This window comes from Heterodontus francisci, chromosome 41 (assembly GCF_036365525.1).
Source record: "Heterodontus francisci isolate sHetFra1 chromosome 41, sHetFra1.hap1, whole genome shotgun sequence".
In the NCBI taxonomy this organism is placed as follows: domain Eukaryota; kingdom Metazoa; phylum Chordata; class Chondrichthyes; order Heterodontiformes; family Heterodontidae; genus Heterodontus; species Heterodontus francisci.
In genome coordinates this window covers 12,675,994-12,703,405 of record NC_090411.1, presented here as the reverse complement: position 1 = coordinate 12,703,405, position 27,412 = coordinate 12,675,994, and the positions used below count along the sequence as shown (strand labels likewise).

The 27,412-nt window shown below is 43.5% G+C and overlaps 1 protein-coding gene across 2 annotated transcripts in view; it reads left to right on the top strand.

The window, feature by feature from the left end:
• Positions 1–27,412, top strand: part of LOC137353254 (SUN domain-containing protein 2-like) — a 104,766-nt gene that overhangs the window by 19,936 nt on the left and 57,418 nt on the right. For both annotated transcript variants that reach the window (XM_068019329.1, XM_068019330.1), the window contains exons 5-7: positions 25,504–25,572; positions 26,324–26,417; positions 27,348–27,409. In XM_068019329.1, coding sequence (XP_067875430.1) covers positions 25,504–25,572; positions 26,324–26,417; positions 27,348–27,409 — 225 coding nt within the window. The remainder of the gene's footprint in view (positions 1–25,503; positions 25,573–26,323; positions 26,418–27,347; positions 27,410–27,412) is intronic.

Sequence of the window (27,412 nt, the reverse complement as noted above, 5' to 3'; positions counted from 1 at the left end):
TTGTAAGGGGTAGGTCATGCCTGACAAATGTTATTGTATTTTTGAAGAGGTGACTAAATAATGGACAACATGATATTTAGGGATATTATTTATATGGACTTCCAGAAGGTATTTGATAAAGCATTCGCAATAAGATAGGTGAATTAACCACGGAAATAGATGTAAATGGATACAATATAGTTGTGATTACAGAGATATGGCTGCAGGGTGACCAAGGATGGGAACTGAACATCTAGGGGTATTCAATATTTAGGAAGGACGGTAAAAAAGGAAAGGAGGAGGAGTAGCGTTGTTAGTAAAAGAGGAAATCAATACAATAGTGAGGAAGGATATTGGCTCGGAGAATTCTGATGTGGAATCTGTATGGGTGGAGCTAAGAAACACCAAGGGGCAAAAACCTTTGGTGGGGGGGGGGGGGTGTATAGAGACCCCCAAACAGCAGTGGTGTTATAGAGGATGGCATTAAACAAGAAATTAGAGACGCATGCAATAAAGATGCAACTAATTATGGGTGATGTTAATCTACATATAGATTGGGCAAATCAAATTAGCAATAATACTGTAGAGGAGGGATTCCTGGAGTGCGTATGTGATGGTTTTTGGACCAGTACGTTAAGGAATCAACTAGAGAACAGGCCAACCTAGAGTGGGTATTGTGTAATGAGAAAGGATTAGTTAACAATCTTGTTGTGCAGGGTCCCTTGGGAAAGAGCAACCATAACATGATAGAATTCTTCATTAAGATGGAGAGTGAGAGAGTTGATTCTGAGACTAGGGTCCTGAATCTAAATAAAGGAAACTGTGAAGGTATGAGGCGCGAGTTGACTATGATAGATTGGGGAATGTTACTGAAAGGGTTGACAGTGGATAGACAATGGCTAGCATTTAAAATTGTTCATTCCTGTCTGGCGCAAAAATAAAACAGGAAGGGTGGCTCAACCGTGGCTTACAAAATAAATTAGGGATAGTATTAGATCCAAGGAGGAGAAATATAAAATGGCCAGAACAAGCAGAAAACCTGAGGATTGGGAGCAGTTTAGAATTCAGCAAAGGAGGACAAAGAGATTGATTAAGAAGGGGAAAATAGAGTATGAGAGTAAGCCTGCAGAGAACATAAAAACTGACTATAAAAGCTTCTATATATAGATATGGGAAAAGAAAAAGATTAGTGAAGACAAATGTGGGTCACTTACAGTCAGAAACAGGGGAATTTATAATGGGGAACAAAGAAATAGCAGACCAATTAAATACATACTTTGGTTCTGTCTTCACAAAGGAGGACACAAATTACCTCTCAGAAATGTTGGGGAACGTAGGGTCGAGTGAGAAGGAGGAACTGTGTAAAATCAGTATTAGTAGGGAAATGGTGTTAGGGAAATTGATGGGAGTGAAGGCTGATAAATCCCCAGGGCCTGCTAATCTACATCCCAGAGTACTTAAGGAAGTGGCCCTAGAAATAGATGCATTGCTGGTCATTTTTCAAAATTCTATAGACTCTGGAACAGTTCCAATAGATTGGAGAGTAGCTAATGTAACTCCACTATTTAAAAAAAGGAGGTAGAGAGATAACAGGGAATTATAGACCAGTTAGCCTGACATCAGTAGTGGGGAAAATGCTAGAGTCCATTATAAAAGATGTAATAGCAGAGCACTTGGAAAACAATGACATGATTGGACAAAGCCAACATGGATTTACGAAAGGGAATTCATGCTTGACAAATCTACTGGAATTTTTTAAAGATGTAACTAGTAGAATAGATAAGGGAGAACCAGTGGATGTGGTGTATTTGGACTTTCAGAAGGCTTTCGATAAGGTCCCACATAAGAGATTAGCGTGCAAAATTAAAGCACATGGAATTGGGGGTAAGGTACTGACATGGATAGAGAACTGATTGGCAGACAGGAAACAAAGAGTAGAAATAAACGGGTCTTTTTCCGAGTGGCAGGCAGTGACTAGTGGGATACCGCAGGGATTGGTGCTAGGACCCCAGCTATTCACAATATATATTAATGATATAGATGAGGGAATTAAATGTAATATACCCAAGTCTGCAGATGACACAAAGCTGGGTGGGAGCGTGAGCTGTGAGGAGGATGCAGAGAAGCTCCAGTGTGATTTGGACAGGTTGAGAGTGTGGCCAAATACATGGCAGGTGCAGTATAATGTGGATAAATGTGAGGTTATCCACTTTGGTGGCAAAAACAGAAAGGTAGAATGGCGATAGATTGGGAAAGGGGGAGGTGCAGCGAGACCTGGGTGTCCTTGTGCACCAGTCGCTGAAAATAAGCATGCAGGTGCAGCAAGCAGTTAAGAAGGCAAATGGTATGTTGGCCTTCATAGCAAGAAGATTTGAGTACAGGAGCAAGGATGGATTGCTGCAATTATACAAGGCCTTGGTGAGACCACATCTGGAGTATCTGAGGAAGTTGTTCTTGCTATGGAGGGAGTGTAGCAAAGGTTCACCAGACTGATTCCTGGGATGGCAGGAATGACTTATGAGGAGAGATTGGGTCGATTTGGCTTGTATTCGCTCGAGTTTAGAAGAATGAGAGGGGATCTCATAGAAACCTACAAAATTCTAACAGGTCTGGACAGACTAGATGCAGGAAGGATGTTCCTGATGGCGGGGGAGTCCAGGACCAGGGGTCACAGTCTAAGGATCAGGGTTAATCCATTTAGGACTGTGATGAGGAGGGATTTCTTCACCCAGAGAGTGGTGAACCTGTGGAATTCTCTACCACAGAAAGCAGTTGAGGCCAGATCATTAAATATATTCAAGAAAGAGTTAGATATAGTTCTTAGGGCTAAAGGAATCAAGGGATATGGGGAGAAAGCAGGAACAGGGCATTGAGTTTGAATGATCAGCCATGATCGTATTGAATGGCGGTGCAGGCTCCAAGGGTCAAATGGCCTACTCCTATTTTCTATGTTTCTATGACGCTGAACTTAAGGACAACTCAAATATATCATAGTCTTGCAGAGGGAGTTTAAGGGGTTAGGCAATAGATTTTTCTTTTCACTCTCTCTTCCCTTGGAGAGAATGAACTGCAGGTTGATTAACAGTCTGACAGGCCATGACATGGCCATAACTACTGTTATACCAGCTGATGGGGTAGTTGGTCCTATATGGCAAGAGAGTTTTATGGGTTCTGTCAGCCTATAAGATGAAGGAGGTTGAGGGCAACCCACGCCTGCTTGGTGCAAGTATCTCCAGCAAGAATTCAGAGCCGGATCTCCACTGGATTTGACTGTCCGGAGCTCCGGGCTCCACTGGTCCTGACTGTCTGGAATGGAGTTTGAGCCCAATGTCAGAGACAGGATATGAAGAGGACAGAGTTTGGTGGTGTGGGAAGGGTTGTAGGGCTGGAAGAGATTACAGAGATGGAGAGAGATGAGGCTATGATGGGATTTAAGCATGACGATCCAAATTTTAAATTTGAGGCAGTGTCGGACTGGGAGCTGATGTAGGGGGTGATGGGTGAGTAGGACTTTAAGATAGGCTCATCCAAAGCTCTGCTGTCTGTATCCTAAGTTTGTGGAGGTTGGAGCCTGGCAGGCCTGCCAAGAGAACATTGTAATCATAGTCTACAGGTGACGGAGATCTGGATAAAGTAACGGTAGCAGATGGGCTGAAATAGGCATGCAGACGGGCAATGCTACAGAAGTGGAAATAGGCACTGTTGGTGCTGGAGAAGATATCTGGTCAGAAATGCAGCTCGGGGTTGAATAGGATACTGAAGCTGTGAGCAGTCTGAAGCCATGGCTTCTGGAGAGGGAATGGAATCGGTGGCAAGGGTTTTTTTATTCGTTTGTGGAATGTGGGCAGCGTTTACTGCCCATCCTAATTACCCTTGACTGAGTGGCTTGCTAAGCCATTTCAGAGTCAACCACATTGGGTGTAGAGTTTGTGATGAAGGCCAAACACTCTCTGGTTTTCCCAATGTTTAACTGGAGGAAATTGTAGCTCATACACGACTGAATGTCAGACACAGGCAGCTTAGCGGTCAAGAGGTGGAGGTAAAGAGGTGTTGTCAGTGTACAAACAGCAGCTGACTGTGTCTGCAGATAATGCTGCTAAGGGGCAGAATGTAGATGAGGAACATGAGGGGGCAGGACAAGGATGGATTCTTGGGGGCTCCAGAGCTTATAGTGCAGAGCTAGGATGAGAAGCAGTTTCTGGAGGGTCTCTGGTAATGATCACATGAATAACAGCAGAGATGAACACCTGGAAATATCCAACAGCGAGTTGCAGGAAGGATATGAGCAGATTAGGAAGGTGAGGAAAAGGTGATTGGCAATAGCTCGTATTTTACAAGGACAGAGAATCAGAGGGTGGAATTTTTGAAGACTGGGATGATGATGGCTTTCAAAGGGAGGTAGGTGAGGAAGGGAACCCTTTATAAAGTCAGCTAGCACTGGGGTCAGGGAGGGAAGAAAGGGTTGTCAACAGTTTAATGGGATTGGGGTCAAAGGAGAAAAAGGTGAGTCTTAAAGAGGAGTTGAGTTCAGGGAGGTCATGAGGAAGATGGTAAGAAATTAGAAAGAGAAGTGGGTTGAGGGATAAGATATGGGGGGAGTCCGGGAGGAGGTTTGGCTTGATGAGCAAGGGCGGAGTGGAGGAGTGTCTGGAAGCAGCAGAGGCAGTTGGATGGATGGTTCCGATATTAGTAACAAAGTTCTTGAGGTCCTTGCACTTGTTGGAGGTGAAAAAGAGGCATGGATAGAGATTTAAGGAGATGATTGATACTGGAGTAGTGGGTGGTTTTGATAGGAGAGAGTGATGCCCGACAACACTTGGTGTGGTCCAGCCAGATCCAGTAATGGATGATTAAACCAGTTATACCCAATCTGCACCCCTTGGATTTGAGGAAACAAAGATAGAGGGGAGAGTAAATATTTTGCTAATGGCAAAGGCAACAAAGGTGGAGGTCGGGAGTGGTTAAGCTAATTGGCTGTAGAAATATTGAGGCGAATGGAGGGCCAAAGGCATGGTTTTAAGTGGATTTACAAGTAAGTGATTTGGTGTTGCGGGGGTGGGGGTAAAGAGTTTTTTTTTCCAGGGATTGATGCAAAGGGAAGTGTAGTTGGAATGAGGTAGAGAGAGATGTAAGGAAGCAGTGAGAAATGGTTTTGTCAGTGTCCTTACCAGAGGAGAAAAGGAAAAAGAAGCTCTGTGATGAGAGCTAAAAGCATTGCTGTAAAAGGTGCAAGTAATATCAGAAAGTGAAATGAGTAAATTAAGAAAGAGAATAAGGGTCAATGTGCTTCCCAAATGTAATATTTCCAAGTTCGCGGATGACACCAAACCAGGTGGGAATGTGTGTTGTGAGGAAGATGCAAAGCGGCTTCAAGGAGATTTGGACCAACTTAGTGAGTGGGCAAGAACATCGGAGGTGGAATATAATGTAGGAAAATGTGAGGTTATCCACTTTGGTAGGAGGATTAGATGTGCAGAGTATTTCTTAAATGGTAAAAGATTAGAAAGTATAGATGTACAAAGGGACCCGGGTGTCCTTGTCAATAAGTCACTGAAAACTAACACGCAGGTGCAGCAAGCAATTAGGAAGGCAAATGGTATGTTAGCCTTTATCGCAAGAGGATTTGAGTACAGGAGTCTTGCTTCAATTGCATAGAACCTTGGTTAGACTGCACCTGGAGTACTGTGTGCCGTTTTGGTTCCTTTACCTTATGAAGGATATTATTGCCATAGAGGGAGTGCAACAAAGGTTCATCAGACTTGTCCCTGGGTTGGTGGGACTGTCCTATGAAGAGAGATTAGGGAAACTGGGCTTGTATTCTCTAGAGTTTCGAAGAATGAGAGGTGATTGAAACCTACAAAATACTTAAAGGGCTAGTTAAGGTAGATGCAGGTAAAATGTTTCCCCTGGTTGGGGAATCTGGAACCAGGGGACACTATTTCAAAATAAGAGGGAAGCCACTTAGGACAGAGATGAGAAATTTCTTTACTCAGATAGTTGTGAATCTTTGGAATTCTCTATCTCAGAGGGCTGTGGAAGGTTAGTCATTGAGTATGTTTAAAGCAGAAATTGACAGATTTCTAAATACAAGTGACATAAAAGGATAGGGGGATAGTGTGAGGCGAAAAAGGCATTGAAGTGGATGATCAGCCATGATCATATTGAATGGTGGAGCAGGCTCGATGGACTGAATGGCCTACTCCTCTTTCTATCTTCCTATGTCCTATGTTCCTATGCTTAAAAAAAAAATCAAGATTGAGTGATTATGTAAATATACAATTTTAAAAAAAAAGTTGGAGAGTAAGAAGCATTAATGACTGGAAGGATATGATACAGTTGCTATCACAGTAGATGTTTGAAATATTTTACGTGCTAGCGAGAATAGAAATAGGAAGATAAGGAGGACCAATGTTTGGCTTTAACCATGGGGCAGGAGGGAGGGTTTCAGGTTCTTGGGGCATTGGGATCCGTTCTGGGACAGGAGGCACCTATTCCAAATGGATGACTTACACTTCAACAGGACTGGGACCAATGTCCTCACAGGGAGGTTCACTAGTGTGGATGAAGAGGGTTTAAACTAAATTGGCAAGGGGATGGGCACCAGCATATAGAAGTAGGAAAGAGGAATAAGGTGCGTAATGCAAACATAGGAACATAGAATTATAGAATCATTGAAAGTTTAAGGCACAGAAAGAGGCCACTTGGCCCATGGTGTCTGTGCCGGCCGAAAAACGATCCATCTATTCTAATCCCACCTTCCAGCGTTTGGTCCGTAGCCCTGCAGATTACGGCACTTGAGGTGCATATCCAGACTCCTTTTGAATAATTTGAGGGTTTCTGCCTCAACTACCCTTTCAGGCAGTGAGTTCCAGACCCCCACCACCCTCTAGGTGAAAAAGGTTTTCCTCATCTCCCCTCTAATTTTCCTACCAATCACTTTAAATCTATGCCCCTTCGTCACTGACCTCTCTGCTAAGGTGAATAGACCCTTCACCTCTACTATATCCAGACCCCTCAAAATTTTGTACATTTCAATCAGATCTCCCCTCAACCTTGTCTATTCCAAGGAGAACAACCCCAGCCTATCCAATCTTTCCTCATAGCTGCATGTTCAAGTCCTAGCAACATCCTTGTAAATCTCCTCTGTACCCTCTCTAGTGCAATTACATCCTTTCTGTAATGAGGTGACCAGAACTGCACACAGTACTCAAATTGTGGCCGCACCAATGAGTTATGCAGTTCTAGCATAACCTCTCTGTTCTTATATTCTATACCTTGGCTAATAAAGGAAAGGATTCCATATGCCTTCATAACCACCTTATCGACCTGTTCTGCGACCTTCAGGGATCTGTGGACATTCACTCCAAGGTCCCTCACTTCCTCTACACCTCTCAGTATTTTCCCATTAATCATGTATTCCTTTGCCTTGTTTGACCTCCCCAAATGCATCACCTTGCACTTCTCCAGGTTGAATTCCATTTGCCACTTTTCTGCCCACCTGACCAGTCCATCAGTATCTTTCTGCAGCCTACAGCTATCCTCCTCGCTATCTACCACACAGCCAATCTTTGTGTCGTCTGCAAACTTCTGGATCATGCCCCCTACGTTTACGTCCAAATTGTTAATATATACCACAAAAAGCAGGGGAATCCGTACTGAGCCCTTCGGAATGCCACTGGAAACTGCCCTCCAGTTGCTAAAACTGCCGTCAACAATTACCCTTTGTTTGTTGCCACTGAGCCAATTTTGTATCCACCTTGCTGCATTTCCCTGGATCCAATGGGATTTTATTTTTTTAACCAGTCTGCCATGTAGGACCTTGTCAAAAGCCTTGCTAAAATCCATGTAGCCCACATCAACTGCACTACTCCCATCTATCTTCCTTGTTACAATTTCAAAAACTTTGATCAAGTTGGTCAAACAAGATCTTCCCTTAATATATCCATGCTGACTATCCTTGGATTAACCTGTGCCTTTCTAAGTGACAGTTTATCTTGTCTCTCAGAATAGATTCCAATAATTTGCCCACTACTGAGGTTAGACTGACTGGCCTGTAATTATTCGGTCTACCCCTCACTTCCTTTTTAAACAGACGTACAACGTTAGCAGTTCTGCAATCCTTCGGCACCACGCCTGTGTCCAGTGAGGATTGGAAAATGATGGTCAGACCTTCTGCTATTTCCTCTCTTGCTTCTTTTAATAGCCTAGGGTACATTTCATCTGGCGCTAGTGATTTATCAACTTTCAAGGATGCTAATCCCATTAATACTTCCTCTCTCTCTATGTTTATCACATTTAATACTTCACACTCCTCAACTACAATATCTACGTCACCCCCCTCTTTTGTGAAGACAGACGCAAAGTATTCATTACGAACCATAGCGACATCTTCCGCCCCTATGCATAGGTTACCTTTTTGGCCTTTTATGGGCCCTACTCTCTCCTTAGATATTTTCTTACTCTTAATGTATTGATAAAACATCTTTGGGTTCGCCTTGATTTTGCTTACCAATATTCTTTCAGGCCCGGTCTTTTCTTTCCTAATTTCCTTTTTGATTTCACCCCTCCACTTTCTATACTCCTCTCGGCTTTCTGTAGTATTGAGTTCTCGGTGTCGGACATAAGCTTTCTTTTTCTGCCTTATCTTACCCTGTATGCTCCTTGACATCCAGGGGGCTCTAGATGTGGCCGTCTGTCATGCTAGGTCCCCACCTGCCAAGAATGAGGCACATTAATTTTGTCATGAAAATTGATATTAAACTGTTACTGGAGTGAAGAAAGGACTTGTTAAACAGATCAGCTGTGGCTGGAGAAGACATTTGCATATTAATAGACAGTGATTGGAAGGACAAAGGATCATTCCCTGACACGTTCAACCTACAATGGACCTTGATCACCAGGTATTGTGTGTATTGTATAAACAGTTTGAACTGAGAGGGTCTGTTTGCTCCTGGACTGAGAAGATCTCTCCTGTCTGATCCCATCTCTTTCTCACAAGCCTCTGAATCCACTGAAGACACATGAGCCCCGAGAGAGAAAAGTCTCCTACAGCGAACAAGGTTTGGGAAGAATACCATTGGGCTCCAATGAAAAGCAAGATCTACCTACAATCAAGGACTCTACAGTGAGCTCGAAGAACCATAACAAAAACTCTTCAGATATTGCCTCAAACTTTTTCACTTTATTTTTCTTATCTTTTCTGTCTCTATTTGCATGTGTCTATTGTGTATGCATGCTAGAGTGGGCGTGTCGTGTATCTGTAGGCATTAACCAAATTAGAGTTTAAGTTCAAGTTTAATAAATTGCAACTTTTCTTTTTTCAACCCAAGAAAAACCTGTTTGTGCTGGTTTCTTAGCCTAATAATTGGAAAGTGGTGAACAAGGATTCACCAAGTGGAGGCTAAAAGCACTGTGTGTTTAAAATTAAACCCTGTTATGGTAAGACCAGGTGAAGGCTGAGAGGGACCCCTAGCCACCTTTCTCACCTGGTCATAACACTGTTATTCTTTGTGGGAACATGTTTACTCTAAATCCCTTGAATCTCCCCTTTGAATACCTCCCACTGCTCTGTCACTGATTTACCTTCAAGTAGCTGTTTCCAGTCTACTTTCGCTAAATCATTCCTCAGTTTAGTAAAATTGGCCTTGCCCCAATTGAGAACTCTAACTCCTGTTCTATCTCAGTCCTTTTCCATAGTTATGTTAAAAACTGACAGAATTATTAATCACTACACCAAAATGCTCTCTCACTGCCATTCCTTCCATCTGCCCATCTTCATTTCTTAAAACTAAATCTAAAACTGCACCCTCTCTTGTTGCACTTGCTACATACTGGGGAAAAAAGTTCTCCTGAATGCACCAAGAATTCTGCTCCCTCAAGTCCTTTCACACTAAAACTATCCCAGTTAATATTGGGGTAGTTAAAATCCCCTACTATTACTGCCCTATTGTTTTTGCACCTCTCAGAGATTTGCCTACATATCTGCTCTTCTATCTCCCTCTGACTGTTTGGAGGTTTATAGTACACTCCCAACAGTGTGATTGCCTCTTTTTTGTTTCTTAGCTCAATCCATATGGCCCCATTTGATGAACCTTCCAACATATCATTCCCACCACGCCCCCCCCCCCCCGCTCCCTCTCAGCTGTAATAGTTTCCTTGACACAAATTGCCACTCCCCCTCCTTTCTTATCTCCCTCCCTATAGCATCTAAAAACCCTGTAAAAAGGAATGTTGAGCTGCCATTCCTGTCCCTCCTTAAGCCATGTTTCTGTAATAGCTATGATATGTTGCCACGTGTCTATCTGTGCCCTCAGCTCATCTGCTTTCTTTGCTATACTCCTTGCATTGAACGAGATACCCTTGAGCACTGCCAAACTTTTTTTTTTTGAATTTTCTAACCTTTGTTTCCTCTGTCTTCCAGACTCATCCATTACTTTTCTGCCTTCTATTTTCATTTCTGATTTTGTCCCAACTGAATCTACCCTCAGGTCCCCATCCCTCTGCCAAACTAGTTCAAACCTTCCCTAACAGCACTAGCAAAATGTCCCTCAAAGAACTTAGTCCTGGCTCTGTTCAGTTGCAACCCGTCCGGCATGTACAGGTCCCATCTCTCCCAGCGCCGGTCCCAATGTCCCAGGAATCTAAAGCTCTCCTTCCTGCACCATCTTTCCAGCCACGCATTCAGCTGTCTTATCCTTCTATTTCTGTATTCACTTGCACATAGCACTGGGGGTAATCCAGAGATTACTACTTTTGAGGTCCTGTTTGCTAATTTCTTACCTAGCTCCCTAAATTCTGACTGCAGGACCACATCCCTCTTTCTACCTTTGTCGTTGGTTCGGATGTGGACCACGACTGCTGGCTGTTCACCCTCCCCACTTCAGGATGCTCTGCAGCCGCTCAGTGACCTCCTTAACCCTGGCACCAGGGAGGCAACACACCATCCTGGATTCACGTCTGTGGCTACAGAAACTGCTGTCTGTTCTCCTGACTATTGAATCACCTATCACTATGGCTCTTTGTCTTCCCTGTGCCTCCCTGTGCAGCGGAGCCACTCGTGGCAGTGGCTGCACTCCCCAGGTGAAGCATCACTGTCCTCTGTATTCAGAACTGAATACCTGTTGGAGAGTGAGAGTCACTCAGGGGTCTCCTGCACTACCTGCCCGATTTTGTTTTTTGACTGCCTGGAGGTCACCTATTCACTCTCTCCCTGCATACTCTTAAGCTCTGGGGTGACCACATCTATAAATGTGCTACCCACATAGCTCTCATCCTCATGAATGCACCGCAGTGTCGCCAGCTGCCGCTCAAGTTCCAAAACCCGGAGCTTAAGCTGCCGCAATTGGCAACACTTCCTGCACAAATGGCAAATGCTTCTCCAGGATATGGGAAGCATCCTGGAGCTCCCACATAACATAGGAGGTGCACTGTCTAGGTTGAAGCACCCTGCCACTCCTTTATTTATTAATTGACCCTTTGCTACTGCTTAAAAAAACCTTACCAATACTACAACACCTTAGCATTATTAATAAAACCTTACTAGTACTGATAAATCCAACTAACAATCAATACAGTTCACTAGCTAAAATAAACCATACTCAAAAAAAAACTCGCCAGCTACTCACTTGTTCCTCATTATTAATACTTAATTTATACTCTTTTTTTTTAGTCTTCCAGTTGTTGAGACACTATAACCCAGCTATTTACACACCCACCCTAACAGTGGTGTACTAACCCAGCTATTTACTGATACTCCCTAACAGCAGTTACTCACCAACCAATCACTTTGCAGCTTTCCTGTGATGTTACTGTTCACTTTGTTTTCAAACTCCAGCGCACCTGGACTCCTCTCTGCTCCGCTCTCGCTGTTTCCCGCTCTCTGAATATGAATTAGGAGCAGGAGTAGGCCACTTGGCCCCTTGAGCCTGCTCCGCCATTCAACAAGATCATGGCTGATCTGAATGTAACCTCAACTTTACATTCCCACCTACCCTGATAACCTTTCATCTCCTTGCTTCTCAAAAATCTATATCTCTGCCTTAATAATATTCAATGTCTCTGCTTCCACCACGTTTTGAGGAAGAGTGTTTCAAAGACTCACGACCCTAGGAGAGAAAAAATTTCTCCTCATCTCTGTCTTAAATGGGTGACCCCTTTTTCAACAGTGAACCTTAGTTCTATCTTATCCCACAAGAAGAAACATCCTTTCCACATCCACCCTGTCAAGACCCCTCAGGATCTTGTATGTTTCAATCTAGTCGCCTCTTGCTCTTCTAAACTCCAGCTGATAAAAGCCTAGCCTATCCAACCTTTCCTCGTAAGACAACCCACCCATTCCAGATATTAGCCTAGCAAACCTTCTCTGAACTGCTTCCAACGCATTTACATCCTTAAATAAGACCAATACTGTACATTGTACTCCAGATGTGGTCTCACCAATGCCCTGTATAACTGAAGCATAACCTCCTTACTTTTGTATTCAATTCCCCTCGCAATAAACAATAACATTCTATTAGCTTTCCTAATTACTTGCTGTACCTGCACACTAACCTTGTGCGATTTATGCACTAGGACACCCAGATCCTCCTGCATCCCAGAGCTCTGCAGTCTGTCACCATTTAGATACAGTGCTTTCTTTTTATTCTTCCTGTCAAGATGGACAATTTCACATTTTCTCACATTATACTCCATTTGCCAGATCTTTGCCCACTTACTTAACCTATCTATAATCCCTTTGTAGCCTCCTTATGTCCTCTTCGCAACTTACTTTCCTACCTATCTTTGTGCCATCAGCAAATTTAGCAACCATACCTTCACTCCCTTCGTCCAAATTATTTATATAGATTGTAAAAAATTGAGGCCCCAGCTGTGATCGCTGTGGCACACCACTCGTTACATCTTGCCAACCAGAAAATGACCCATTTATGGTCATTTGGCTAGCTAACAGGAAACAATCTTCTATCTATGCTAATATGTTATCCCCTACACCATAAGCTTTTATTTTCCACAATAACCTTTGATGTGGCACCTTATCAAATGCCTTCTGGAAATCTAAGTACAATACATCCACCGGTTCCCCTTTATCCACAGCACATGTTACTTCTTCAAAGATCTCAAATAAATTGGTTAAACATGATATCCCTTTCACAAAACCATGTTGACTCTGCCTGATTACCTTGAATTTTTCTAAGTGCCCTGCTATAATGTCTTTAATAATAGCTTCTAATATTTTCCCTAAGACAGATGTTAAGTCAACTGGCCTGTAGTTTCCTGCTTTCTGTCTCCCTTTTTGAATAAAGGAGTTACACTTGCTATTTTCCAATCTAATGGATTCTTTCCCGAATCTAGGGAATTTTGGAAAATTAAAACCAACTTATCAACTATCTCACTCGCCACTTCTTTTAAGACCCCAGGATGAAGTCCATCAGGACCCAGGGACTTGTCAGCCCACAGCTCCAACAATTTGCTCAGTGCTGCTTCCCGAGTGATTGTAATTTTCTTGAGTTCCTCCGTCCCTTCCATTTTGATTTACAGCTATTTCTGGGATATTACTTGTATTCCCTATGGTGATGACAGATGCAAAATACCTGTTCGATTCATCTGCTATCTCCTTATTTTCCATTATTAATTCCCCTGACTTACTTTCTATAAGCCCAACGTACACTGTTAATTCTTGCCTTTTTAAAATATCTATAGAAACCCTTACTATTTGTTTTATATTTCCAGCTAGCTTTCTCTCGTACTCTTTATTAATCTTTTAGTCATTCTTTGCTGTTTTTTATATTCTGTCCAATCTTCTGACCTGCCAGGGGTTCTGAAGAAGGGTCACTGACCTGAAACGTTAACTCTGCTTCTCTCTCCACAGATGCTGCCAGACCTGCTGAGTGTTTCCAGCATTTGTTTTTATTTCTGACCTGCCACCCGTCTTTGCGCAAATATCGACTTTTTCTTTAAGTTTATACTATCTTTAACTTTTTTAGTTAACCACAGATGGTGGGTCCTCCCCTTGGAATTTTTCTTTCTCTTTTGGAATGTATCTAATCTGAAAGTGTTAGTCGAGAAGGGAGCAATTCCATATTAGATAGGAGTGGACTCTGAAGGACTGCGAGGTATGCAAAGGCAGGATTACAGTGCATGTATGTAAATGCACAAAGTGTGGTAAGTAAGATTGGTGAGTTGCAAGCACAAATAGCAGTATTGGAATATGATGTAGTGGCAATAACGGAAATGTGGCTTAAAAATTGCTGGGACTGGACGCTAATATGCAAGGATGTAAAGTGTTCAGAAAAGATAGAGAAGGGAAAAAGGCAGGTGGGGTGGCAGTACTGATTAGGGAAGACAAGTGTTGGAAAGATGGGGTACCCTTGAAGGGACAAGGACAGAATCCATTTGGTTTGAATTGAGCAGCAAAAAGAGTATGGTTATGCTACTGGGGGTAGTCTGTAGATGTCCAAATAGTGAAAGAGAGGGAGAGATAGAGGAGCGAATCTGCATGGAAAGCAGAGATGTGCAAGAACTATAGAGTGGTGACATTGGGGGATGTCAATTACCCAAAAATCAATTGGGATAACGTTAGAGTAAAGGGAAAGGAGGCAGGAGGAATTTCTGAAATGTGTTCAGGAGAACTTCTTTGATCAGTAAGTTCTCGGGCCAACTAGAAAGCAGGCATTGCAGGATATGGTGCTGGGAAATGAGGTGGGCCAAGTGTCTGTGGGGGAGCATTTCAGTAAGAGAGATCATCGTATCATAAGATTTAGACAAGTAATGCAAAAAAGCAAGGAACGTCTAGATTGAATTAGGGCTTACTTCAATGGATGAGAAGGAATCTAGCCAGGATAAAATGGAACCAAAAACTGACAGAAAAAACTGTAATGGAACAATGAGTTATCTTTAAGGAAGGGATGCTTCAGGTACAGGCTAGGTATGTGCCAACAAGGGCGAAAGGTAGGGGAACCAAAAACAGGGCTCCTTGGATGACACGGGAGATAGAGATTATGATGAAACAAAAAAAAGGGTATTTGAAGCATGTCAGGTGAATTCTTCAAGTGAGGCCAAATACAATAAGTTGAGAGTGGAGTTGAATAGAAATAAGACTGACAGCAAAGTGAGAATATGAGAATAGAATGGCAGTTAACATAAAAGGGAACCCAAAAATAATCATCCAGCATGTAAATAGAAAGCACGTAGTTGGAAGTGCAAGGGATCCAATTAAGGACAAAGAGGGTGATATATGCTTGGAGGCACAGGGCAAGGCTAGAATACTTAATGAGTACTTTGTACTGGTGATTGCTAAGGAAGAGTACTCTGACAAAATATTGGTAGAAGCAGAGAGAGTAGGGGTGATGGATAGGGTAAAAACTGAGGGGGAGGAGGTACTGGAAAAGTTGGATATGCTTAGGGTGGTCTGGATGGCTTGCATCCCAGGTTGCTAAAGAAAATGGGGATGGAGATAGCGGTAGGGTTTGCCATAGTCTTCCAATCTTCCCTGGATATGGGGGAGGTGCAGAGGGTTGGAGAGTGGCATATGTGACATCCTCATTCAAGAAAGGGTGTAAGGACAATCCTAGCAACTACAGACCGGTTAGTTTAACATCTGTGGTGGGTAAGGTTTTAGAAACAATAATCGGGGGAAAAAAAATCAACAGGCACTTGGAGAAGTTTGAGTTAGTTAAGGATAGCCAGCATAGATTTGTAAAAGAGTTGACTAATCTAAGTGAATTTTCTGATGAAGTAACAGAGAAGGTTGATGAAGGGAATGAGGTGGAAGGTGTCTATATGAATTTTAAGTAAGTGTTTGATAAAATACACCATAAAAGACTGGTTAAAACAATTGAGGTACATGGAATAGGAGGATCAGTGTCCAATTGGCTAAAAAGAAATTGGCTTAAGGACAGAAAACAGTGGGTTGTGGTAAATGCTTGTTTTTCAGATTGGAGGATGGTAGACAGTGGTGTTCCCCAAGGGTCAGTGCTAGAACTGCTGTTTTTTTTTGTTATAAATAAATGACTTTGATCTTGGAATACAGAGCAAAATTTCAAAATTTGATGATGAAACCAAACTTGGAGTGGCAAGCAGTGTGGTGATGAGAATTGCCTGCAACAGAGCATAGGCTAGCAAAATGGGCAGATAAGTGGCAGATGGAATTTAATACAGACAAGTGTGAGGTGATACATTTTGACAGAAGGGATAGGGAGAAGCAATATATACTTAATGGCATAGTTTAAAGAGTGTGCAGGAACAGCTGGGGGTGCATGTGCATCGATCATTGAATTTGGCAGGACATATTGAGAGAGTAGTTAGCAAAGCACATGGGATCTTGGGCTTCATAAGTGGAGGCATTGAGCACAAAAGCAGGGAAATTATGCTGAACCCTTTATAAAGCTCTGGTTGGGCCCCAACTGGAGTATTGTATCCAGTTCTGGTCATCTTAGGAAGGATGTGAGGGTCCTTGAGATGTGCAGAGGGGATTTACCAGAATGGTTCCAGGGATGGGAGATTTTAGTTGAGATTAAGTTAGAAAAGCTGGGATTGTTCTGCCTGGAGCAAAGGCGATTGATGGGAGATTTGATAGAATTGTACAAGATTATAACAGGTTTAGATAAGTTAGACAAGGAAAAACTGTTCCTGTTAACTGATGCTACAAGGACTAGGGGATCACAGATTGATAGTTTTTGGCAAGAGATGCAGATGGAATGTGAGGAGGATCTTTTTTACGTAGCGGGTGATAATGACCTGGAACTCCCACGAGGGTGATGGAAGCGGAGGCAATCAATGATTTAAAGAGGAAATTGGATGGGCACTTGAAGGAAATAAACTTGCCAGGCTACTGGGATTGAGTGGCAGAGAGGGACTGACTGGATTGCTCTGTGGACAGCCAGCATGGACTTGATGGGCCCAGTGGCAGCCTCCTGTGCTGTAAATGACTCTGACTCGAGATATTAAAAAATAGTATATTTTAAATGTAGTATGGGAAAATGGTGTTGAGGTAGAAGATCAGCCGTGATCTAGTTAAATGGTGGAGCAGGCTCGAGGGGCTGAATGGCCTACTCCTACTCCTACTCCTACTCCTGCTTCTGTTTCCTGAACATGACTTTGATTTGGACAGGCCTGGGAACTTAATATTCCTGGTTCTTGCATTTTCAGGAGAGATGGAAAGGGGAAAACAAAATTGAGGTGGGAAGTGTGAGTAACTTCAATTCCATGAGCTTTAATTTTAGCTAACCATCTGTTATGTGGAACCTTATAGAATGACTTCTGGCAGTCCATATATACTACATCCATAGACGTTCCCCTGTCTACTACTTTAGTTACTTTCTCAAAAAGTACAATTGGATTTGTTAGATCTGACTTGTCTTTTACAAATTCCTTTGGCTCTCTCTAATCAGCTCAAATTTCTCTAAATGGTTAGTCACTTTGCCTTTAGTTACAGATTTTAATAACTTCCCCACAACAGATGCTAGACTAACAGGTCTATAAACTCCTGGCTTTCCTCTTTCCTCGTAGGTAATGGAGTTACATTTGCAAGTTTCCAACATAAAGGGTCAATTCCTGAATTGAGAGCGCTTTGGAAGATATTAGTGAAAGCATCTGCAATTTCCTCACCTACTTTCTTTAAAACCCTGGGGTGGAAACCATCAGGTCCTGGGGATTTGTCATTCCTTAGTGCCATTATTTTTTTCTGATACTATTTTCTTGCTTGCGTTAACTTTAGTGAGTTCCAGTCCTTTACTCATTATTAATTTCCTGGAATGTCAAGTACATTATCCTCTTCCTCTACTGTGAAGACTGACACAATGTAACAATTCAACAAATCATTGTCAGGTTGATAATACAAGTGAGAATCAGGCTGAATATAGAAAGTTCAGAAGGGAAGTGAAAAAAGAATGAAAAACAGCAAAAAGAAAATAGAGAGGAGACTGGCACTAATATAAAATAAATTCAAAAGTCTTCTATAGGCTTATAAATAGCAAAAGGATGGTAAAAGGAGAATTAGGGACCAAAAAGGGGATTACAAATGGAGGCAGAGGGCATGGCTGAGGTACAAAATGAGTATTTTGCATCTGTCTTTACCAAGGAAGAAGATGCTGTCAAAATCGTAGTGAAAGAGGAGGTAGTTGAGATACTGGATGGGCTAAAATTGATGAAGAGGAGGTATTAGAAGGCTGGCTGTACTTAAAGTTGATAAGTCACCAGGACCAGATCAGATGCATCTGAGGATACTGAGGGAGGTAAGGAAATTGTGGAGGCACTGGCCATAGTCTTTCAATCCTCTTCAGATACAGGGGTGGTGCCAGAAGACTGGAGAATTGCAAACATTACACCCTTCAAAAAAGGGCATAAGGATAAACCCAGCAACTACAGGCCAGTCAGTTTAACCTCAATGGTGGGGAAAGTTTATAGAAATGATAATCTGGGACAAAATTAACAGTCTTTTGAGACAAATATGGATTAACTAAGGAAAGCCAGCATGGATTTGTTAAGGGAAAATTGCTGCTATTTCTCTGACTGGAGGAAGGTATATAGTGAGGTCCCCTGGGGGGGGTCAGCATTAGGACCACTGCTTTTCTACATCTATATTAATAACCTCGACTTGGGTGTACAGGGCACAATTTCAAAATTTTCAGAGGACACAAAACTTGTGAACTATGAAGAGGCTAGCGATAGGCACCAAGAGGACAGAAAGGCTGGTGGAATGGGCAGAGTCCTGGCAGATGATATTTAACTCAGAGAAGTATGAAGTGATAGATTTGGTAGGAAGAACGAGGAAAGCAAATAAAAGATACAATTCTAAAAGTGGTGCAGGAGCAGAGAGACCTGGAAATCTATGTGCACCAATTGTTTGTAGCAGGGCAGGTTGAGAAAGCTGTTAATAAGGCATACGGGATCCTGGGCTTTATAAATGGAAACATAGAGTACAAAAACAAGGAAGTTATGGTGAACTTTTTAAAAACTTTAGGAAGAATGTGAAGGCATTGGAGAGGGTGCAGAAAATATTTGAGAATGGTTTCGGGGATGTGAGACTTCATTTACATGGATAGATTGACGAAGATGGAGCTGTCCTCCTTGGAGGAGAAGGTTGAGAGGAGATTTGATAGAGGTGTTTAAAATCCTTGAGGGATCTGGACAGTGTAGATAGGAAGAAACTTTTCCATTGGCGGAAGGGTCGAGAACAGAAGAGACTGATTAAAAATGATTGACAAAAGTATCAGAAGCGGCATGAGGAAATGCCAGCGAGTGGTTAGGATCCTGAATGCGCAGCCTGGGAGCGTGGTGGAGGCAGATTCAATCGTGGCTTTCAAAGGGGAATTGGATGATTATCTGAAGAGAAAAAAATGCACAGGGAAGTGGGGAAAAGGTAGGGGAGTGAGTCTCGCTGAGTTGTTCTTTCAGAGAGCCGGCACAGACACTGTGCTGTATCCATTCTGATTCTAACAAGTCTGCTATTTCATTATTTTCATTTGCAGTATTACTCGAGTTTGTTTAGAAAGGGTCCACGTTACCCTGACTACCCTTTTTCTTGTAATACAATTGTATAACTACTTGTTAGTCTTGATATCCCCCAAATGTTTCTGGTCATATTCCGTTTTTGCTACTCTTACTATCTTTTCTTTGTCTTCCTTTGCTGTTCTTGATATCCCTGTCTGTTCCCTAGATTTGTTTGCACTGCCAAATGCTCTTTCCATTAGTTTTATGTTATCTCTCACCTCTTTTGTCGACCGTGGCTGTTTTTCTTTTTATTCGCTCCTGGGATGTGGGCATCACTGGCTAGGCTGGCATTAATTGCCTTTGAGAAGGTGGTGGTGAGATGCCTTCTTGAACCGCTGCAGTCCTTGGGGTGCAGGTACACCAACAGTGCTGTTAGGAAGGGAGTTCCAGGATTTTGACCCAGCGACGGTGAAGGAACAGCAATATAGTTCCAAGTCCGGATGGTGTGTGGCTTGGAGGAGAACCTGCAGGTGGGTGGTGTTCCCATGCATCTGCTGCCCTTGTCCTTCTAGGTGATAGAGGTCATGGGTTTGTAAGGTGCTGTTGAAGGAGCCTCAGTGAATTGCTGCAGTGAATCTTGTCGATGGTACACACTGTGGTGAAGGGAGTGAATGTTGAAGGTGGTGGATGGGGTGCCAATCAGGTGGGCTGCTTTCTTCTGGATGATGTCAAGCTTCTTGAGTGTTGTTGGAGCTGCACCCATCCAGGCAATTGGAGAGTATTCCATCACGCTCCTGACTTGTGCCTTGTTGAAGGTGGACATACTTTGGGGAATCAGGAGGTGAGTTACTCACTGCAGAATTCCCAGCCTCTGCCCTGCTCTTGAATCGCTGCTTCACCTGAAAGGGGTGTTTGGGGCCCTGAATGGTGAGGAGAGAGGAGGGAAAAGGGCAGGTATTACTCCTCCTCATGCAATTGCATGAGAAGGTGCCGGGGGAAGGGGAGGAGGTGTAGGGGCTAATGGAGGAGTGGACCAGGGTGTCGCGGTGGGAACGATCCCTCTGGAATTCTGACAGGGGAGGGGAGGATGTGTTTGGTGATGAGGCCAGAAGTGCGGGAAATGGGTCAGACACGGTTAAGGACCCTGTCAGCCACAGGTGAAGCAGTGATTTACTTGTATTTCTTTCAATTTAGTAGACTGTATTCGCCGCTCACAATGTGGTCTCTACGCTGGGGAGACCAAATGCAGATTGAGTGACCACTTTGCGGAACACCTCTGCACAGTCCACCAGCATGACTGCAAGCTTGCCATTTCAACAGCACCCCCACTACCCCCCTTGCTTTCATACCCACATGTCTGTCCTTGGCCTGCTGCAGTGTTCCAGTGAAGATTAACGTAAGCTCGAGGAACAGCACCTCATTTTCCAATTAGGCACTCTGCAGCCTTCTGGACTGAACATTGAGTTTGATAATTTCAGAGCTTGACTGGCTCCTTTTTTCTTATTTTATTTTATTTTGTTTTATCATTTTTTTTAACCATATGCCTGCCTCAAACTGTGTTTTCCATGCTTGTATTTTTTGGCTAGGCTGTTCATTGTTCTGTCATTAACACTCTCTCTGCACTAATGCTTTGTCTTTCACCACACCATTAGCACACACTCTTTGTCTTTACCCCATGTCCTCCTTGTCAGTTAATCCCTTCATCCCTCTGTCCTATCACACATCTTCCCCTTTTGTTCTCTTTCCCCCTATGCCCACTTTACTTGCTTAAAACCTATTACATTTCGAACCTTTGCCAGTTCTGATGAAAGGTCACAGACCTGAAACATTAACTCTGCTTCTCTCTCCACAGATGCTGCCAGACCTGCTGAGTATTTCCAGCACTTCCTGTTTTTATTTCAGATTTCCAGCATTCGCAGTATTTTGCTTTTATTCCAATCTATGTCATCCTGCAGCCATGTCTCTGTAATGGCTATCAGATCGTACTTTTTTATTTCTATTTGCACTATCTGTTCATCTGTTTTGTTTTGAATGCTATGTGCATTCAGATACAGAGACTTTACTTTTGTCCTTTTTATTTAGAATTTAGAACATTACAGCGCAGTCCAGGCCCTTCGGCCCTCGATGTTGCGCCGACCTGTGAAACCATCTGACCTACACTATTCCATTTTCATCCATGTGTCTATCCAATGTCCACTTAAATGCCCTTAAAGTTGGCGAATCTACTACTGCTGCAGGCAGGGCGTTCCACGCCCTTACTACTCTCTGAGTAAAGAAACTACCTCTCACATCTGTCCTATATCTATCATCCCTCAACTTGAAGCTATGTCCCCTCGTGTTTGCCATCACCATCCGAGGAAAAAGACGCTCACTATCCACCCTATCTAACCCTCTGATTATCTTATATGTCTCTATTAAGTCACCTCTCCTCCTCCTTCTCTCCAACGAAAACAACCTCAAGTCCCTCAGCCTTTCCTCGTAAGACCTTCCCTCCATACCAGGCAACATCCTAGTAAATCTCCTCTGCACCCTTTCCATAGCTTCCACATCCTTCCTATAATGCGGTGACCAGAACTGCACGCAATACTCCAGGTGCGGTCTCACCAGAGTTTTGTACAGCTGCAGCATGACCTTGTGGCTCCGAAACTCGACCCCCCTACTAATAAAAGCTAACACACCATATGCCTTCTTAACAGCCCTATTAACCTGGTTAGCAACCTTCAGGGATTTATGCACCTGGACACCAAGATCTCTCTGTTCATCTACAGTACCAAGAATCCTCCCATTAGCCCAGTACTCTGCATTCCTGTTACTCCTTCCAAAGTGAATCACCTCACACTTTTCCGCATTAAACTCCATTTGCCATCTCTCAGCCCAGCTCTGCAGCCTATCTATGTCTCTCTGTACCCGACAACATCCTTCGGCACTATCCACAACTCCACCGACCTTGGTGTCATCTGCAAATTTACTAACCCACCCTTCTACACCCTCTTCCAGGTCATTTATAAAAATGACAAACAGCAGTGGCCCCAAAACAGATCCTTGCGGTACACCACTAGTAACTAAACTCCAGGATGAACATTTGCCATCAACCACCACCCTCTGTCTTCTTTCAGCTAGCCAATTTCTGATCCAAAGCTCTAAATCACCTTCAACCCCATACTTGCGTATTTTCTGCAATAGCCTACCGTGGGGAACCTTATCAAACGCCTTACTGAAATCCATATACACCACATCCACTGCTTTACCCTCATCCACCTGTTTGGTCACCTTCTCGAAAAACTCAATAAGGTTTGTGAGGCACGACCTACCAGTCACAAAACCGTGCTGACTATCTCTAATGTACTTATTCTTTTCAAGATGATTATAAATCCTGTCTCTTATAACCTTTTCCAACATTTTACCCACAACCGAAGTAAGGCTCACAGGTCTATAATTACCAGGGCTGTCTCTACTCCCCTTCTTGAACAAGGGGACAACATTTGCAATCCTCCAGTCTTCCGGCACTATTCCTGTCGACAATGACGACATAAAGATCAAGGACAAAGGCTCTGCAATCTCCTCCCTAGCTTCCCAGAGAATCCTAGGATAAATCCCATCTGGCCCAGGGGACTTATCTATTTTCACACTTTTTGTCACCTCTGGCCTTGTCTGCTGAATTACTTGTAGATTTGTACTCACTATCCCTGCCACGGTCTGTTTATCTTTTCCCATATTAATGCCTTTCTCTCTTGCTTTGTCTCTACTCTTTTTGATTTACCACATCTTCCCAAATTTGATCCCTTGCTCCCACTATTTAGTTTAAAACCCTCACAGAATCGTTACAGTGCAGAAGGGGGCCATTCAGCTCATAGTATCCACATTGGCTCTCTGAAAGAGCAATTCCCTCAGTTCCATTCCCAACGCCTTCTCCCCATTACCCTGCACATTTTTCCTTTTCATATAACTAATTCCCTTTTGAATGCTTCAATTGAACTTGCCTCCATCACTCTACTTCCCTAGTTATGCGGCTTGCTCGAACACTGGTCCCAGAACGGCTCAGGTGTAGACCGGCCCAACAGTACAGCTCCCACTTTCCCCAGTACTGGTGCCAGTGCTCCATGAACCCGAATCCATTTCCAGTCTTTGAGCCATGTCTTCATTTCTCTAATCTTAGTTGTCCTTTGCCAATTTGCAAGTAGCTCAGGTAATAATCCAAAGATTATCCTTTGAGGTTCTGCTTCTTAATTTTGTACCTAGCTCCTCATACTGACTATGCAGAACTTTTTTCCTTGTCCTGCCTATGTCGTTGGTACCTACATGGACCACGACGACTGGATCCTTCCCCCTCCCACTGTACGTTCCTCTCCAGTCCTGAGCAGATGTCCCGAACCCTAGCACTGGGCAGGCAACCTAGCCTTCTGGACTTATGCTCTTTGCTGCAGAGAACGGTGTCAATCCCTCTCGCTATACTGTCCCCTACCACTACTTTTTGCTCCCCCTACTTGAACGGCTTCCTGTACCATGGTGCTCATGCACTCCAGCAGCACCCAGTGCAATTCAGTCTGCTCATCCACACTACAGCCTCGCTCTTGTCCATACAAGCTGCAAGAACCTCAAACTTGTTGCTCAATTGCAAGGGCTGAGGCTCCTCTACTCCCACCTTCTCGATCCCCTTACCCGTCTGGCTCGCAGTAACACCCTCCTGTGCCTGACCGCTGATCAAAATAGACAACCCTATCCTAAGGGGTGTGACTGCATTCTGGAACAAAGTGTCCAGGTACCTTTCCCCCTCCCTAATGCATCGCAATGTCTGCAGCTCAACCTCCAGCTCAATGACTCTGAGCTGAAGCTTCTCAAGCCGCAGACACTTACTATAGACGTGATTGCTGTGGCATCCAGGAGCCCCCACATACTTCTGCTGCGACACATCATCTGTCCTGCCATCCATATTGTGTTAATTAAATTAAATTTATTTTTTTAAATTAATTTATAATTCCCCTCCTTACTGAACTCCCTGACTTACCAAACTTCCCTCTTCACACTCTGTGCACTCCAGCAGCACCCAGTGCAATTCAGTCAGTTCCATTTCTTTGCTCTATCCCTGTAGCCTTGGAGAGTTGCTGCTGTGCATCTAGTCGATTGTATATACTGCAGCCATAGTGCACCGGTGGTGTTTAAGGTAATGGATGGGTGCCGATCAAGTGGACTGCTTTGTTCTGGATAGTGTTGTGGTTTTTTCTTTAAAGTATTTTTGGAGCTGCACTAATCCAGGAAAGTGGAGCATACTTTATAACACTCCTGACTTGTCCCTTATAAGTGGTGGAGAGGCTTTGGGGAGTCGAGAGGTGAGCCATTTGCCACAGAATACCAGCCTTTAACCTGCTTTAATAGTAACATCATTTACATAGCTGGTCCAATTGAGTTTCTGGTCAACGGTGACTCCCAGGATATTGATAATGGGGAACTCAGTGATGGTAATGCTATTGAATGTCAAAGGGTAGTGGTTAGCATCTCTCTTGTTGTAGATAGTCATTGCCTGACACTTGTGCAGCATGAAAGTTACTTGCCACTTATCAGCCTAAGCCTGGATGTTTTCCAGGCCTTGCTACATGTGGGCATGGACTGCTTCATTATCTATGATGCTGGGACTACTTCCACTGGTTCAGAGAAGGCCAAGTGGGGAATTAATAGATGTTAAAAGAAAACATTTATGAAGGGTTTTGAAAGGATGAATACCAAGTGGCCTACTCCCTGCTCCTAATTCGTATGTTCGAATAGGGAAAGACTTTGCTTTGGTTGTGGAATTAGTGGCATGGAGAAATTATTACTGACAGTGAGGAAAGAGGCTAGGAGAATTTTCTTTATGCAGAGTTATTGAAACAAGGAATGCTTTACCACAGGAAGTGGTTGGGGTAGATACCATTGCATCTCATGAGGGAAAATGTGAAGGAAAGGAAGATGTTCTGCGGAGAGAGTGGGATTGGTTTTAGATTACTCTAGCAAAGCATAGCACAGATATAATGGGGCAAATGGCCTCATTCTGTTTGGTAAACTTCAATGGTTCCATGAGAAAAGTTCGCTTTTGTGATGTGTTCTTTTTTTTCCCCCACTTTTCAGGTTCTGCATATTCAGCACCAGCCTCTCCTGTTGCCAAGCTCTGGAACTGGATCTCTGTGCTGTCTCCAGGTGCAGGCATCATTCCTTTCTGTCGGCTTAACATATTGCAGTATCGAATGTCCCAAAATTCTATCCACTGAAATGGGTCCTAGTATGGTGCAGCACTCTGCTCCTCCTTTGAATTCAAAAGCAGTGATTTACAGAAACTATGGTTCCTAATATTCTGTGTGGTAAACCACACATGGTTATTAATACTGTATAGGACTGATTATGGTAATTCTTAGTGTCAGTGAAGGAGCCTGACCAATGTTGATGTGCTCCAGCCTCATGATGTTGTAATATTTAGATCTGTACGTCCTTCTATTGGTGCCCAAAGGTATCATTTAGTGAAAGGTTTTTCTCCATTATTAATGAGCTAGTTGTACAGACCAGAACGTGACAAGTTTAATCCACAGTCTCTGCAGTGTTACCTGATCCCAATTTGGCTAACAGTAGGACTATTAAAATTGGCCTGAGTACTCTGGGTGAAAGAGGGCAACAGTAAGTCCAAGTTTGTTCTTGAGATCACTATCCAATTGCCTCTGGAGGAAAGTGTGCGCATGTGGGAGGTGAGAATAGGATCTGTAATTCTCCCTTTGTCCAGATTTGTGCAATGGCCAGTTAGGATGGGAAGTTGAGAGTAACAATTAGTTAATTAACTAGACATAACCAACAATCTCAGTTGGTTCCATTGTAGAACAGCCTAGGCACTGGATTCTGGTGAAGTGAAGTGTGCACTGGTCACTGTATTTTGTGTCTGACTAGTTTCTGTCTGTTTCAGGGGAAGCTCTGTCCATGATTTATTGGTGGCTTGGGACAGCCTGGTACCAGTTAACAACTGCAGCCTCCCTGCTTGACGTCTACACGCTGTCCAGGTGAGTGCTTCTGGGAACTGAGGTCTTTGCTACACTGACTACATTCAGTTACCAAAATGGGCATTTTCCCGAATACAGGGCATCTGTGCCTGGAATACCCTATGTTCGCTCTACCGAATATAGGACATCATCCACCCCTGCCTCCAGAATAGCCAATACGCACTGTACGTAACACAGGACGCGCTTCCACTCATTCACTCTCCCCCGCGCACCCTCCCACTGTCTCTCACACTCTAACTCTTTGCCCCCCCTCCCCACCTGCTCTCTTCCCTCCTCCCCCTTCCTCCTCTCTCACCTTCCCCCTTCCCATCTTTCTCGCCTCCCCCCCACACACACGCACGCATGCACAGATTATACTCAATACAAGATATTCTCTGCCGCACCCACCCAATCCCACAGCAAACATGGCCCTGTACCTAATACAAAGTCTGGAGTCCGATTGGTTTTGCGCTCCCAGTGTAACTGCTCTGCTGGGGCTTCCATGTTGACTATTTTGTAGGTGGCTGTAAATTTCTTAAGATACTGCAGATTTCACAAGCTCATCGTGTTGATGATATAAGTACTGCTATACTCCAATTTATTATGGCTTAGATGATCTGCCCTTCAAAACCCTCAGTTGGCTTTGTTTTGTTTGCTGGGAAATTTTCTGACACCCCAGTTACCCACTGTATTGACTTTCCAAGAGTATCTGGTCGAATGGCACATTAGGACAAAGTACAGGCATCTGGAGACAATGCTGGCGGGAGATGGGAACTGAAAAGTGAAATGTGTGATTGTAAGATTTAGTAGATGGGAGGGCCTTGCGTGGCCACCTTTGTCACTATAATTATTTATGTCTTCTTTGAGATTTGGTCAGAGTGCTGTATGTAAAAAGTGGAAGGAGATTCTGTGCAAGAACTGATTAGCATGTTTGTTTCATTCCTTTTCCAGGTGTGTCCCCAGTATGAAGAGGTGGCTGCTGTTGGGTCTGCTGGTGCTGCTGGGTTTATTGGGTA